The 12,935-nt window shown below is 39.5% G+C and overlaps 1 protein-coding gene across 5 annotated transcripts; it reads right to left on the bottom strand.

The window, feature by feature from the left end:
• Window positions 1-35: 35 nt before the first annotated feature.
• On the bottom strand, window positions 36-11,948 carry casd1 (CAS1 domain containing 1). 5 transcript variants are annotated; one of them, XR_006845794.1, is made up of 19 exons: window positions 11,493-11,947; window positions 10,287-10,383; window positions 9,950-10,070; window positions 9,002-9,046; window positions 8,848-8,910; window positions 8,697-8,741; window positions 8,477-8,600; window positions 7,785-7,999; window positions 7,216-7,635; window positions 6,769-6,858; window positions 6,547-6,666; window positions 5,386-5,542; window positions 5,122-5,201; window positions 4,440-4,541; window positions 4,161-4,301; window positions 3,491-3,568; window positions 2,932-3,024; window positions 1,881-2,588; window positions 36-1,782 (listed from the first exon to the last, which is right to left on the bottom strand). XR_006845794.1 is itself a non-coding variant. In XM_046416763.1 (19 exons), the coding sequence occupies exons 2-19, from the start codon at window positions 11,623-11,625 to the stop codon at window positions 2,319-2,321; spliced, it is 2,394 nt and encodes a 797-aa protein (XP_046272719.1). In that variant the 5' UTR covers window positions 11,626-11,721; window positions 11,880-11,894; the 3' UTR covers window positions 36-2,318. The 5 variants fall into 5 exon arrangements, 3 of the variants coding, with proteins under 3 accessions (XP_046272719.1, XP_046272720.1, XP_046272718.1); XR_006845795.1 differs by having other exon boundaries at window positions 2,039-2,588; XM_046416763.1 differs by having other exon boundaries at window positions 36-2,588; window positions 11,493-11,721; window positions 11,880-11,894.
• Between the last annotated feature and the right edge of the window lie 987 nt (window positions 11,949-12,935).

Raw genomic sequence — 12,935 nt, 5'->3', positions numbered from 1 at the left:
GGTGTTTATGTCCAAAAAAAGAAGCCAAAACAGCATATTTTATGAAGGTGTTATTAACAATGTACAACAGAATAAAGGCATTTATAAATAATATGGATACATTTCACATTTTAAGACATCACAGAAAAATTTACATTTAACATATTTCAAAGAGGCCCTGCACAGAGGTATAAATAGTTGTTGCTTTTACTTGACCAAAAAGATCTATTAAGGCCTGAAACAATTACCGAATTTATAGCTGATCATCACATTTATGAAATCTGCAAAATGGAAAAGCCATTTTCATTTATACAATGAGGTGATGACCCATTACAGAAATTACAAAGTCACTTTGCTCTTATACAGTCTGACGACAACCTGAAGTCGTCAGATCAATGACAAGAGAAGCCTTGAAAAATGTAGACAACACACTGTTAACTATTAAATAGTCTTTGTGGATCCATGTTATTTTTCCTTTTAAAGAAAAGCTACATAAATGTGTAGAAAACAACTGAGGTGGTTTTTTCCAATCACGGTCAGTCTTTTTTGGATGATAGACAAAATCTGTGAAATGACCTTGAAAAAAACATCAAAACATGATTTACCCAATGAAAATGTTCCAAATTTCAGAAAGTATTTGTGCTGGTAGCACGTTAAACTTGTGTTTAACCTTGTGTTCTTACAATGAAAGTGCTAATCTCTCCTAAATTTCTCAGGATGTATAGGTAAAAAACATATCAGCCATTTGTCAAGTGACAAAATAAACAACATTTTCCTTTATGTCAGTCAGTCAGTCAGTGCATTACCTTGTTGCTGTTTTTAATTGCTGAAGTGGCTTTGATGCAAAGTGTCTGACAGATGGAAGTCTGTGATCCCAGGCTACAATCACAGAAGATTTACTGTGCGTATAAGCCAGTGAGAATAGCTGTATGTTAAAGGCATTCAGAGTTCAGAAACCACTTATTCACTGGCTGCAACAGCAAGTGGAGGATGTATATTTAGCCATTAGTCCTACTGTACAATATTATGTGCAAGTCGGTGCATTTTCCACCAGCGTTATGAGGCATGTTTTTAATGGCAAAGGAAGGACAAAGGACTAAAATCATTGCCGAAGCACTGCTGTATGAAATAAAGTGTACTATATCATACAAATATACACAGGTTATGAAATGAGCTAATGGGGCAGACGGGCGTCAGACTGTAAAGGCTCAACCTCTGTAATGTGTCTCTGAGGCAGATAATCATCTATGAGATGCTGGGATGGGTACAAAACTATCTACGTAATACCTCCTTCACAAACAGTCATGAATGAAAAGTATAAAATAAAAAACAAAATGTATAAAATATATGCTTAATTTAAATCATTAAATACTGTACATATCATAGAACTTCAGAGCTACAGCAGGTGACCACAGTACCTTTCAGCACAAGGCAAACATGTCTAAAATTACTCACAAAAACATTAGAAAAAAATATGTCAAGGGATTATTCAACACTTTATCAATTGCACTCAAAGTTTTTACTTGAATCTTGAAAGTTTCTTTTTTGATCACCCAAGTCAAATGTTGGTCCATATTTTGCATATTTAGATATCTAACACTATTTTTAAAGTCACCGGAAATACTGTACAAAATAATGTTGTTGATAAAATGCAGCACAATTGAACATTTTTGTAGATATCTGAATACATAGGTTATGGAGCCACCTGAGCACCTGAGTGAAAAACACCTTCAATTGCTACTGCCATGTGGACGGAGCATGTGCCTGGTAATCATTTCCAGAGTGATGAAATGGTAGGAAGTACTGTAGGTGACAAAATAAACGTATTAGTAAGTTTGGCTAAATAGAAGCGACGCTGCAAAAATTCACACAGCAAGCATGAGGTCCTGCAATAAGAGTACCTCTTGTGGTTTAAAATGAAATTCCACATCTGCAAATTTCTTCTCTGCTCTTCTATTGGATCCAGAAAATGTAAACGTTTTGAGCGTTTTTTTTTGTTTTGTTTTTTTGTTTGTTTGTTTTTTACCCTTTGCACTTTGCCCTGAAAGGAGCAACTCACCCAACCCATCCCCCTCTTTTTTAGGGGGGGTACGTGTCTTTTCTTCAGTGTGCGACTTTCACAGCAGTCAAAAAGTACAGACTCTGCTCAAACGAGGCCAACAGAGAAACACATTTCTCCCGCACGTCCACGTGTTGTCACGTAGCACAACTGGGGTCGTCTCTTATGGCCACCAACAGGCTAAAACTCCAGGCCTAATCCCCGCTTGGATCCGTCACCTCACTTCTAATTCATCAGGGGCTTGGCGAGCATGTTCTGCCCCCAGATCAAGAGTTGTCCATCAGGTGCCGGATGGGGACTGGCTGCTCCTGGCAAGCACCAATATTACCAGACTGAAGAGCCCCACTGCCCCCAGTCTCTTCAGCAGGGCCACGCTGTCTTTGGGGATGATCACCTGCGCCAGGTCGTTGGTGATGAGGGAAATCTCATGAGCCACACAGACAAAGATGAAGGTGCTGACCATGATGTTAAGTGAGGGGTTTCCTGGGATAAGGACCAAAATTCCCTTGGTGTCTGCTGCCAGCCAGATGTGGTATTGGCATATAAACAGCTGGGGGAGACAAACACAACATGTTTACTGCTAAGTAATGTGTACTACTTCCCTTTTAACCTGGTTACCTCCAGCAAGCTTAAGAACAACATGTTCAGAGCTGGTACTGATTATCAGCTGCTTTCTGACCATTATTAATATTCACATTCTTATTCCTGGTATTTGATCAGTGTTACTTTATGTTTTATTACTATTACCTCTTCTTAGGTTTGAATGATTTCTAATTTCTCTTCTTTAACAGTACTCTTTTGCAAAGCACTGTGTAATTGTAGATTTTGAGTAAGGGTTGCATAAATAAACTTTTCATTATCTTAATGCTACTCTGCTGCCACGTCTGTCTTACCTCCAAAGAGATCTTTCCGAACCATGCAAAGAATGAGCTATATATAGAGCGGGCATAGCCAGGAATGTTCCTGATGAGAATGAAGGCCAAAATCTGTGGATAAACAGAGTGAATACATTTCAAGAGTCAAAGTATGAAGACACAAAGAGGGAATAAGGAAATTCACTTGAAGCTGGAGGCTGATGTAAGGGACTAAAAACTACTCAAGTTGAAAGGACAAAAAAAAAGTGATCAAGTCAAATGAGGGATGGGAAATGCGCAATCCAGGCCAGTATAGGAGGAAAAAGACCTTCTCTATTGTACTGCTTCAAACTACATGGTATCAGCGCTATCTTTAGCCATGAAAAAAGGCAACTCCCTTGTCTAACACCCATATTATTCTGCCTAGTGCTATTATGTAACTAGGATAATGACAACTCAGGGCTAAAGCAATCTTAAAAAAATGTGAAAGAATTGCAGTTAACTTTTAAACCATTACCATACTTTTGGTAAAATTTAAAATGGAATTTAATGGTCAACAGTTATCCTAAGACAGAAGAGGAAAATACAAAACAGTTACCTGAACCACTGAAATGTAAGGATGCATCTCATTGCACTCTGTTTTGTTTTTGCAGCTGCTGGCCCATATTGAATAAGTCTGCGACGATGGAGGGAAAAAGAGAAGTTAAGCATCAGGTTGTGAATTTCAGTTGCAGCAAAGACAAAGCAGTGGTTGACATGGTTTGATAAAACCTGACAGACTGAAGCAGTTTCTGTAATCCCTAACTGCTTTGGGTGAGTCTACAATGAAAAGAGAGCTGTTTCAGTGCTACACGATCTACATTTAATGTCTAGTAAGCATTATCCATGTGAGATGAAGAGATTTTCACTATACCGAGACAAAGTTCCACTGTACAATACAAACAAGACCTTTCTTTCTCAGACAAGCACAGAGCATAAAGACTGTGGTTGCCAAAGACAGCGACAAAGTAGGACATATACGTGCAACAGATACCCAGCTCTCCCTATGTAAACATTTTCCTAAGCTTCTGTTGCAAGTATGCATTTTGTCCACAGAGTAAAGTAAGGTTTGAAAATAAAAAGGACTTGTGGCAAAGGATTAAAATTTTGAACATAAAAAAAAGGAAATAGGATATTACTCAAAGATGCAATAGATGACAGCAATATCAAATAAAAAGTAAAGTCTAAACCTGACGACTGCTATGTGCAAAATGTGTGAAGGGACTTACTATGAAGGAGATGACAGAGAGGAGGAGAAGCAGGTTGGAAATCTTGGCAGAGAAGAGGGCCTCTCCTTTGCCTTCAGAGAGCACCTGGCGCTTCTGAAGCACCAGATAGATGAAGGCAAATAACATACCATGTATCACCGCCTGCAAAAGAACATGACCACATTCCAACTGTAGCAACAAAGTTTGGAAAATCTGGCCTTCTGCCATGCATTACATTTCAAATAAAGTGTTAATGTAAAGACCGACTGCTGAAGCGGGCGCATCACACATTTGACTTACAAATCGGTCCAGCTTCCATCTGAACCACCACTCGTGGATGCTTCCGTTCAGCTCAAAGAGCTTGGAGATGGGCCACACGGAGAAGATGCTCTCAAAGAAACTCTGGAGTCACAATGCCAAGACAGGAATATGAACAGCAGGGCCTCATGTAAGAATCTGAGTAAAAACTATGATGACACAGTCTAATTAGGTAGTAATTAAATTACAAATTCACAATTTGAATGCATTTGGAACCAATTTAATCTATGTTTTACATTATACTGTAAAAAATGAAATAAATATTGTGTAACTAATCCAGTGCAGATCTTTGGTTTATCAGTTCACATGGTCTCCTTAATACCATCCATTAAGTATAACTGACCTTTTTTATTGCTTTGGTGCAGTTATGGTTACAGAATCTCTGTCCACCTCCCTACACTTGTATTTTGAGTGTACTAAATTTGACTCAGCTTTGTTTTTTTCAGTTCTTTTGGCCACGGTAATCGTATAGAGAAAATCAGACATCGTGACAGCACCAGTATGAAGACAAAACTATGTGAGCATGAGTATTTCACCTCTCTCATGGATCAGCATAGAACCTGAGATATCATTCAATTAATTTTCAGTTTTAAGTTTGACAAACTCAAAAAAAGTGAGGCTACAGTTTTAGCTGGTGGACTCAAAATGTTCTGAATTCACCCACCTGTGAGAAGGCAAAAAAGCAGATGAAGAGCAGGAGGCCCAGTAACTTTGCCAAGACCCCAAGGTGCCATATGCCACTGCCTGTTTAGAGAACAAGACAATCATTACCAAAACTGCCTTTCTACACCCTGCTGCCGTCATTTCTGACAGGGATCAAATTTATCGTGAAGGACTAATCTTGTATGACTATTCAACAGCGGTCCAGGACTTAACACACGGATATGACACAAGTGAAACAAATAAAGCAATAAATTTTAACACCTACTGTTGGCCTTCTTCTGTAGGATCTGAGGCCATATTGCCAATGTGCCATAGATGACAACAAACCAGAAGGTGACCAATGGGACAAAGTAATAGAACTGATAGGGTCTGTCCATAACCACACACAGCACCAAGACCAGGAAGTTTAGACGGAAGAGTACCTGGAATTAAATGGATATAAATGCATAGAAACATACACAGATTAAGTGACAACAACACACCATTTGTTTTAGAATTAATAATCTGATTGCTTTTCATGCTCAAGTACAATAATATTAATAGTAAAGCAGCACCTAAATGTGCTCTGATCAGGATTTCTGCAGCTGATGACCGATCAGCAGTATCAGATGATCAACAATTACTGTTTCTTTACTTTATTATCATCTATAGTTGTCTGTTATTAGTGGCATAATAAAAATACCATTAAAATGTTGAGAAAATAAAAAAATATCTTTTATTTGCTAGACCTGAAGAAATAGATTTAAACCCAAATGAAAAAGTTATTTGTAAATTGTAAAAAACACAAATAAGAAAAAATAGACAGAACACAAAAAGCTCCACTGTTAGCTATTAGCTCTGTTGGCTGTTAGCTCCTTCAACCAAACATTGCGGGACTCTGATGCTCGCAGGCTGCTAACAGTTAACAGCTAACAAGCTCTCCTGACAATTTCATCACAGATCGCTGTGCCCTGTTGGTTTGAGCAGCTCAACATATTCGAGAGGTCATGCCAGCAAAGCTGTTTGTCCCTGAGGGGGTAGATAGACAGGTACAACAGGAACATATCAGAATCCTCATATGTTTCATAGGCCTTGAGTTAAGTATGATAACTATAGTAAATAAAGCCATAGTAAATGCAAGAGAAGACATGCTCTGTTGTTGTTAGCACTCAGTACAGTTTTTCAGTTGTTCGGTGATAGTCTTTTTGTACATACATTTTCTGTAGTCTGGTTCAAGCCCTGCAGTCTGCTGTAACATTTTAGCTGCTCACTGAGAAACTGTCTCGCGTTTATCTGATTGTCCCTCCTGATCGGCCTTAACAGGGGCCACAGATCAAATAAGGAAAATGGGCCAAAAACAATCAGCCGTCCAGGGCAGCGCCCTTTATCAGTAACAGTAGTCACATTTAAGTCTCACTGGTTAAAGTATAACTAACTGTATTCTCACCTGGCACACCCTGTACAGGCCAAAGTCTCCTTTGAGCCAGAAAAAGGAAAAGTGTCCATAGCCAGTCTGAAACAGGTATGCTGCCACAAGTACCCGGACATGCATGTACACTGGAATGAACTGAAAGACACAAAGAAAAAAAAAATATCATGTAAGCCTTAAAAATAGGGATCAATGCATGCTGCAAATAACACATCCATAAAGGACATATTTAGGACTCACAGCGCTGGCTCCTGATATGTGATAGATGAGGATGACCAACTGCATCCAGCCTTTCCACTCATCTGTTTGCTCTCGGTTGAGTAATTTGGTCTTTTTTTGAAAGGGACACACACACACACACACACACACACAGTGAATTATACACCCGATGTCACAAACTTGAAATTTCTTAAAACTTTACACATCATTACCAACAGCACTGTTAATCAATTTTTTGGGGACTACTGTTTCCAACTTGCTTTTGAAAACACTTTTTTTTTGCACGCACTTTGGTTGAACTCTAAGGGAGAGCATTATTTCAAACTACATTCACATACAAAGACATGCATAAATTTGTCTGGTAGGCAAACAAAACCTACAAACTGGGCTACAAACAAGGCTGTATTGATTAAATAAACAAGTACGCTTGTCCAGAATAAAACACTGCACTGAACAGCACCATCTCACCTCCTTGCTGTTCTCACTGTAGAACACTCCCAGAACAAATATATAGATGAGAGGGATGAAGAATGTAGAGTGTGTGTAGAACTTCTGCTCCTTCATGAACACATCTGCTCTGTCACAAAGGTAAAAATAACCCATGATGATGCCCATCCTGCACAGGGCCTGGAAAGGCGCCTTTGGGCCGAAGTGGACAGATGCAGTGACTGGCTTCTTCTCCTCCAGGCTCTCTACGTCTGGGGGCACAGGTCGCCTGTGGCGGTTGTTGCCAAGGACATGGAGGACCAGGAAGATCAGGCCTGAACCCAGGAAGAAACAGGCTGACAGTTTCTGGAGGAGGTTTGGGGGTGGTAACTTTTGGCAGCAGGAGCCATCAATGGGCCGCAGCAGCTTGTTGCACACAGAGTTCATGAGGACCATGGCGCCCTGACAGGAGGATCACACATGGTGGTGAACAAAAGTGAGTAATACATAAAGATGCAGAGGCTGTGCTGCCACAGTAGCCGAACCTGAGCAATTGGTTAGTACAATCAACAAACAAACAAAACATCTCATATTAACCAAACCCCGCCTACCACATTCCTGGTGCTCTTGGGCAGGTGCAACCCGTCGTCCGACTGGGTGATAGTTTCCATTGCAGCTTGGCGGGATGCGGCCAACAGCTTGACCCGGGACCTGCCGTTGCGCTTGCTGGTGTTCAGTACGTCCACTGCTGCTTCATTGTACAACTCAAGCTGTCGGTTGGTGATCATTTTCCTGTTGTCACTCAACACCTCCTCATTTACTGGGTCTAGAGGACAGAGGTGTGACAGTGTTTTGTGCAGAGTGAACAGAAGAGATTTAGTTTAGAGACGCATGTATGAGACGTGGACATTCACAAATTTCTACAATCACAGGACTGAAATCACCAACCACGTCAACTTTTCAGTCAAGGAAAATTTAGTGAATTAAGTGACGAAACAACCACCTAAAATACCCTGAAGAATCATTTACATTTTTAACTGACTGTTTTGTTTGCTGAAAAAACAACCAAAGATTAGCAATCCAAATGTAGGTATATAGAAATATGGTAACTGGAGATAATCATGATGAACCAAAATATCCATTATATGCAACTAATCTGCAGTTTCTGATGAAGTCAAATGACTTGAAACGTGTGAATGCCTTTTGACATGAATACAGTGATCACACGAGAGATAAAACACTGATGCTTTATTAAACCAACTGAAATGATGGATCATAAAAATTTCAAGGCTGCTGAGCTTACCTTGCAGGACCCAGTAGACTTCTCCATGGTCCGCCAGCCTCTCTAGATGCACAGCAATGGCTGTTAAGTTGGCTTTGTACTGCTGCAGGGTGTCGCTGCTGCCACTGTGCAACTTGATGGACCACTGTGATAAATGAATTAATGGATGAGAATAAGACTGATCGTTTTTGTCTGTCACAAATGTGTAAGTGTTGTGAGATATTTTTTTTGTGAAGCTTACAGTGGCAGCTCCAAGGATGACTACATCTGGCTTAACTGAATCCTCCTGCAACATGAGAAAAGCAAATCTATATTCAAACCACAGCACAATTTCAAGTTGATGGAGCTTCCTTGGTTCTCTCTTCATAAAAGAGCTTAACATCTGTACTTACATGTGACCATGATATCAAGCGGTCCTTCATTGAATTATTTGCCTCTGGATACCACAGGAAGTCCTTCACACAAAGAGAATGTAGAGGTTTTTAATTCTTATCAGAGTATGTTTTTACAGAACAGGAAATAAAAACATAACCAAAAATAGCTTACCACATTTACAGAGGAACTCTTATCTTCAAAGGAAATATCCTCATGCTTCAGACATTACAACCAGACAGACAGAAGAAAAAAGCATGTTAGACAGACAGTGTTCCTCTTTTTCCCTGCTTGAGATCACACCAAAAATAGTTACGACTGCTGCATAATTGCCGGACATTCCCGTGCTGCATTTCTTTTTACATGAAGTCCCTGCAAACTACTTAATATTAACTTATCTGTCACAATACGTTTTTAAATACCATGTATTTCAGGGTTTCCCAGTGTTTGTTACAGAGGTTGAAGACCTCAAGATATTTACACAGTTAAATGAAATCAAAACACTTGGCAGTAAGAATGACAAGTGTGGATATTTCTCACACTGAGGCTGAAGTGTCAGGCTTCAGACTACCAAGTGGGAGTAAACTGATCACAAATTCAGTAATATTTTCAGATTTCAGCTATGCAAGGAAGTTAGTGATAAGAGTGATAATACATTACACAACATGTCATTTTGGGCAAATGATCACTGCAGAGTATTGCAATGCAAAGGAAATGCCAAAAATGGGGCAAATCTGAGGCAAAATCTTCAACCAGTCATAATCAGCAGTGGAAGCGTGTGAGGGGAAAAAAAATAATTACAGGAAGACACAAACAGCCCTACCTCCAAAATCATTGTAACACATGCTGCTCTTCCAAACTCTTCAGTTAGTTTGATCAGTCATAATATAGTGGCTGCTGTGTATATATATTATGGGGTGAATTTAAAAGCAGAAAGATCGTCTCAGGTTCACTCAATTTCATCAGACACTTTCAGTTCATAGACTGTTTGAATGACGAAAAACAGAGGAATATCTGATAATGTCTGCATTTCCGGTTTTGTCTCACAACTCTTGCTTTCTCTGCTGAACAGCTCCTAAAGGAAAAACCCCATGGTTTAATTATATCATTTCCCAGAATTACCTTGTTTCCATCTTCATTTCGCTCAGGGTCAATTATTTTGATGAAGGAGTAAAATAGCTGCCTGATTCGTGAATCACCAATGAAGGCAACCCGCTTTTCAGCAAGGCAGGTTTTGGCTTCACTGCAAGACAAACATGATGATGATAAATCTGAAAATTGCCGAAAGCAAACATTCATATGCTGGGTGGTTCAATTTATGACCTAATAAAAAGTAGATCTTATTACACATAGTATATCCTTTCAACACAGAAACACATACCTCATCTATCACTGCTACATGCTTAAATCTTTGTCTTTAACTTAATGAATATACATATTTGCAGTTGGTGTAACTTACATGCTTTTGTACTTATGCATCATGCAGCCATAAGGCTGCCATACATTCTCCCCCAAGTAACGTCCTTTGGACAGCAGCCATTCACATGAGTCTCCGCCTGAAGGCACAACATAGAGAACCAACCAGTAAAAAAACCTGCTCTCTATGACTGAAAATCTGCTGTCTCTATAGTACCCTGGTCTTTCATTCTGCGCTGTCAAAAGAGTCTATACAATACAGGGCTCTGCCTGGGACCATGGTACAAAATGAAGCCATCAGCAATTTAGCTCAACCATAAATCTCTCCAGCTATTCATTTGTGTACAACGTGAATGGAGCCATCTGCAACTGAATCAACTCATAGAAACTGAAGGGTCGACGGGCTGGCGAGAGATGTGGGCATGTAGTGTCAGCGCAAGCCAAAGCAGCTGTTCTCAGTGTGTACACAGAGGTCTCTAGTTCCTCTCCCGTTTCATGAGCAAAGTTCACTGTAATAAAACTCAGCTGGGAGCCAGATATATGTGCCATGTTTCTGTTTCATTACAGTCTAAGCTTTGGATGTAGCACAAGCAAAATGAGATCCAACCTTGCACACCAGAAAATGTGCGAGTCGACTATGCATCAACGAAATAACTAACATTTGCCAGACAAACAATGCAAACTGGAAAGGACGTGAGCCATAAAGTCGCTTGCTACAACGCTAACCTAAACAATTCCAGTTAGATTGCAGTTTGTTAGTCGTCGGCGTTACTAATTAAGTTAGTTACACCAAATTGCTGATGTTTTAATTAGAATGTGGTAGACAGTTTGTAGTGATGATTTCAAGGGCAATGACCTAATACTAAATACCCCGATCTGTCAATTGTTAGCTACAACAGCCTTTACGCGGCTTCCCAAGCAGTAATCAAGCGTGTCCTGACACGATGTAAACACAGCTAAATGCAGTGTTAGCTGTATTCGGCTCTAAGCTAACCAGCCAAAGCCAATTTAAGTACAGCTAAGGTAGCATGAGTGGATTTAGTATAGCTATATACGCAACCACGTAAGTGTATTGTGTATGGCTTGCAACCCATATGTCTCACTCTTTAAAAGGCTGAAATAACGGCGCTGCACCGACCCGTAAAGAGAAGTACTCCCAGACACTAACCGCTAGCTAGCTAACGTTAGCAATAGCTTGTGTCTCACTGGCTGCATCTATACCAACTTAAATAAACCAGTGACCACTTACCTCCATAATACCGCGAAGCTGTGTGAAACACGAGGAGCAAAGTAACGACGACTAGCGATATCCACTTGGCATTTTTAATGGTAAAATGTTGATTTATTTCGCGTTTGCCCAGGCTATAGGCCAGGACCGCCATCTTTGCTCCTCCATGACAACAAGCACCTGTGCAGTCTTGCGGCGGTGCTGGTCCGGGTACACCATCTGCCTGGTCTGCTCCATGCGACACCGCCTCCTGCATCGACGTTGTGTCAAAGCAGGTGCAGAATAAAAACAAGATTCAGAGTACTTCAGGTCCAATTTAGTCCACCAAATTAGTAGCCGAAAGAGACAGAAGACACTTAAGTACATTACAGTAAAAGATGAGTGAAATCAAACAAGTATAACCAGTACTTGAAAACAAAACTTTCAGCAGAAAGGTAGGCGGCTCTTTCCGCGCATGTAGTCTATTATGTGTCCCACCTCTTTCAAAGGAGTGACTTGAAGCACATTAATATATTTCTGCGTGAAAAGTGAATTGTATGTTATTTCTAACATTTATCTGTAAGTCTTTAAAGTAAGTAATGTATGGCCTAATGACCTGCGCCTAACTTTTCTGTGCCATTGCCAGTTTTTAAAATTAAAAATGATTGAAGTGCATAAAAGATGCCATATAATGTTAGTACGTCTCCTTTATATAAATTCATTGTCACTTTTTAAAAACCATTAGTTATTTGTAATATGTCTGTTGTTCAAAGTGTCAAACGTGTCATGTGGTGGCATGATTTTCAAAGTATTTTAAAGTCCTGTGCAACAATGAAAAGCCTTTGTATTTATATTTCCATCATAATATACAATGAAACCTTTGTCTGACTATTTCCATTTAATGAAATAACATATGGTGAACTTTAAGAATTAATCACTTCGGTACTTTTATGATGAAATCCACTGGAAGATCATATATCAGTCTGCAAAGGTTCTGAGGAGGCTTCAGCACGTTTTTAACTGTCTCTTAAATTTGGGAAAAAATTATTTTTTCTAACAGCTGGTATATTTTTGCCACATTTGGATATTATATGGTTTTACCAAAAAATTTCTAAGAGGAGGGGAGCTGGTGGCCTATGGAGCTGTAGCACCAAAATAATTTTTTTTTAAATTTTTTTCTGTCAGTTTTTATCATGTTTTAAGTAGAATGTGGTAGAGACAATAAGATAAGATAAGATGAACTTTACTGATCCCACAGTGGGGAAATTCACTTGTCGTGGCAGCACACAAGAACAGAAAAGAGCGCAAAAAAAGCAAAAAGGGTGCAAAAAAGTTTCAAAAATATGAAGAGATAATAAATTAGCAACAGATATAGTTCCATTAGCTTTTTTGTAGTGAAATACCTCTTTTTGTACTGTTATGTATGTATTTGCAGCATTACTCGCCAGTTTACAGCATTTGTCATTTTGGATTTATGGATTCAAG

Source organism: Scatophagus argus, chromosome 17 (assembly GCF_020382885.2).
Source record: "Scatophagus argus isolate fScaArg1 chromosome 17, fScaArg1.pri, whole genome shotgun sequence".
In the NCBI taxonomy this organism is placed as follows: Eukaryota; Metazoa; Chordata; class Actinopteri; family Scatophagidae; genus Scatophagus; species Scatophagus argus.
Note: the sequence above shows the minus strand (reverse complement) of the source record. Positions and strands in the feature narration are given on the sequence as shown.

What these genes read in the sequence shown, in the direction of transcription:
- casd1 (XM_046416762.1), bottom strand. Translation starts at nt 11,727, where the DNA reads ATGCAGGAGGCGGTGTCGCATGGAGCAGACCAGGCAGATGGTGTACCC. An exon ending in CCAAGAGCACCAGGAATGTG is followed by an intron (nt 7,636 to 7,784) that starts GTAGGCGGGGTT and finishes TCCTCCTGTCAG; the next exon opens with GGCGCCATGGTCCTCATGAA. An exon ending in CTTACATTTCAGTGGTTCAG is followed by an intron (nt 3,025 to 3,490) that starts GTAACTGTTTTG and finishes GTTTATCCACAG; the next exon opens with ATTTTGGCCTTCATTCTCAT.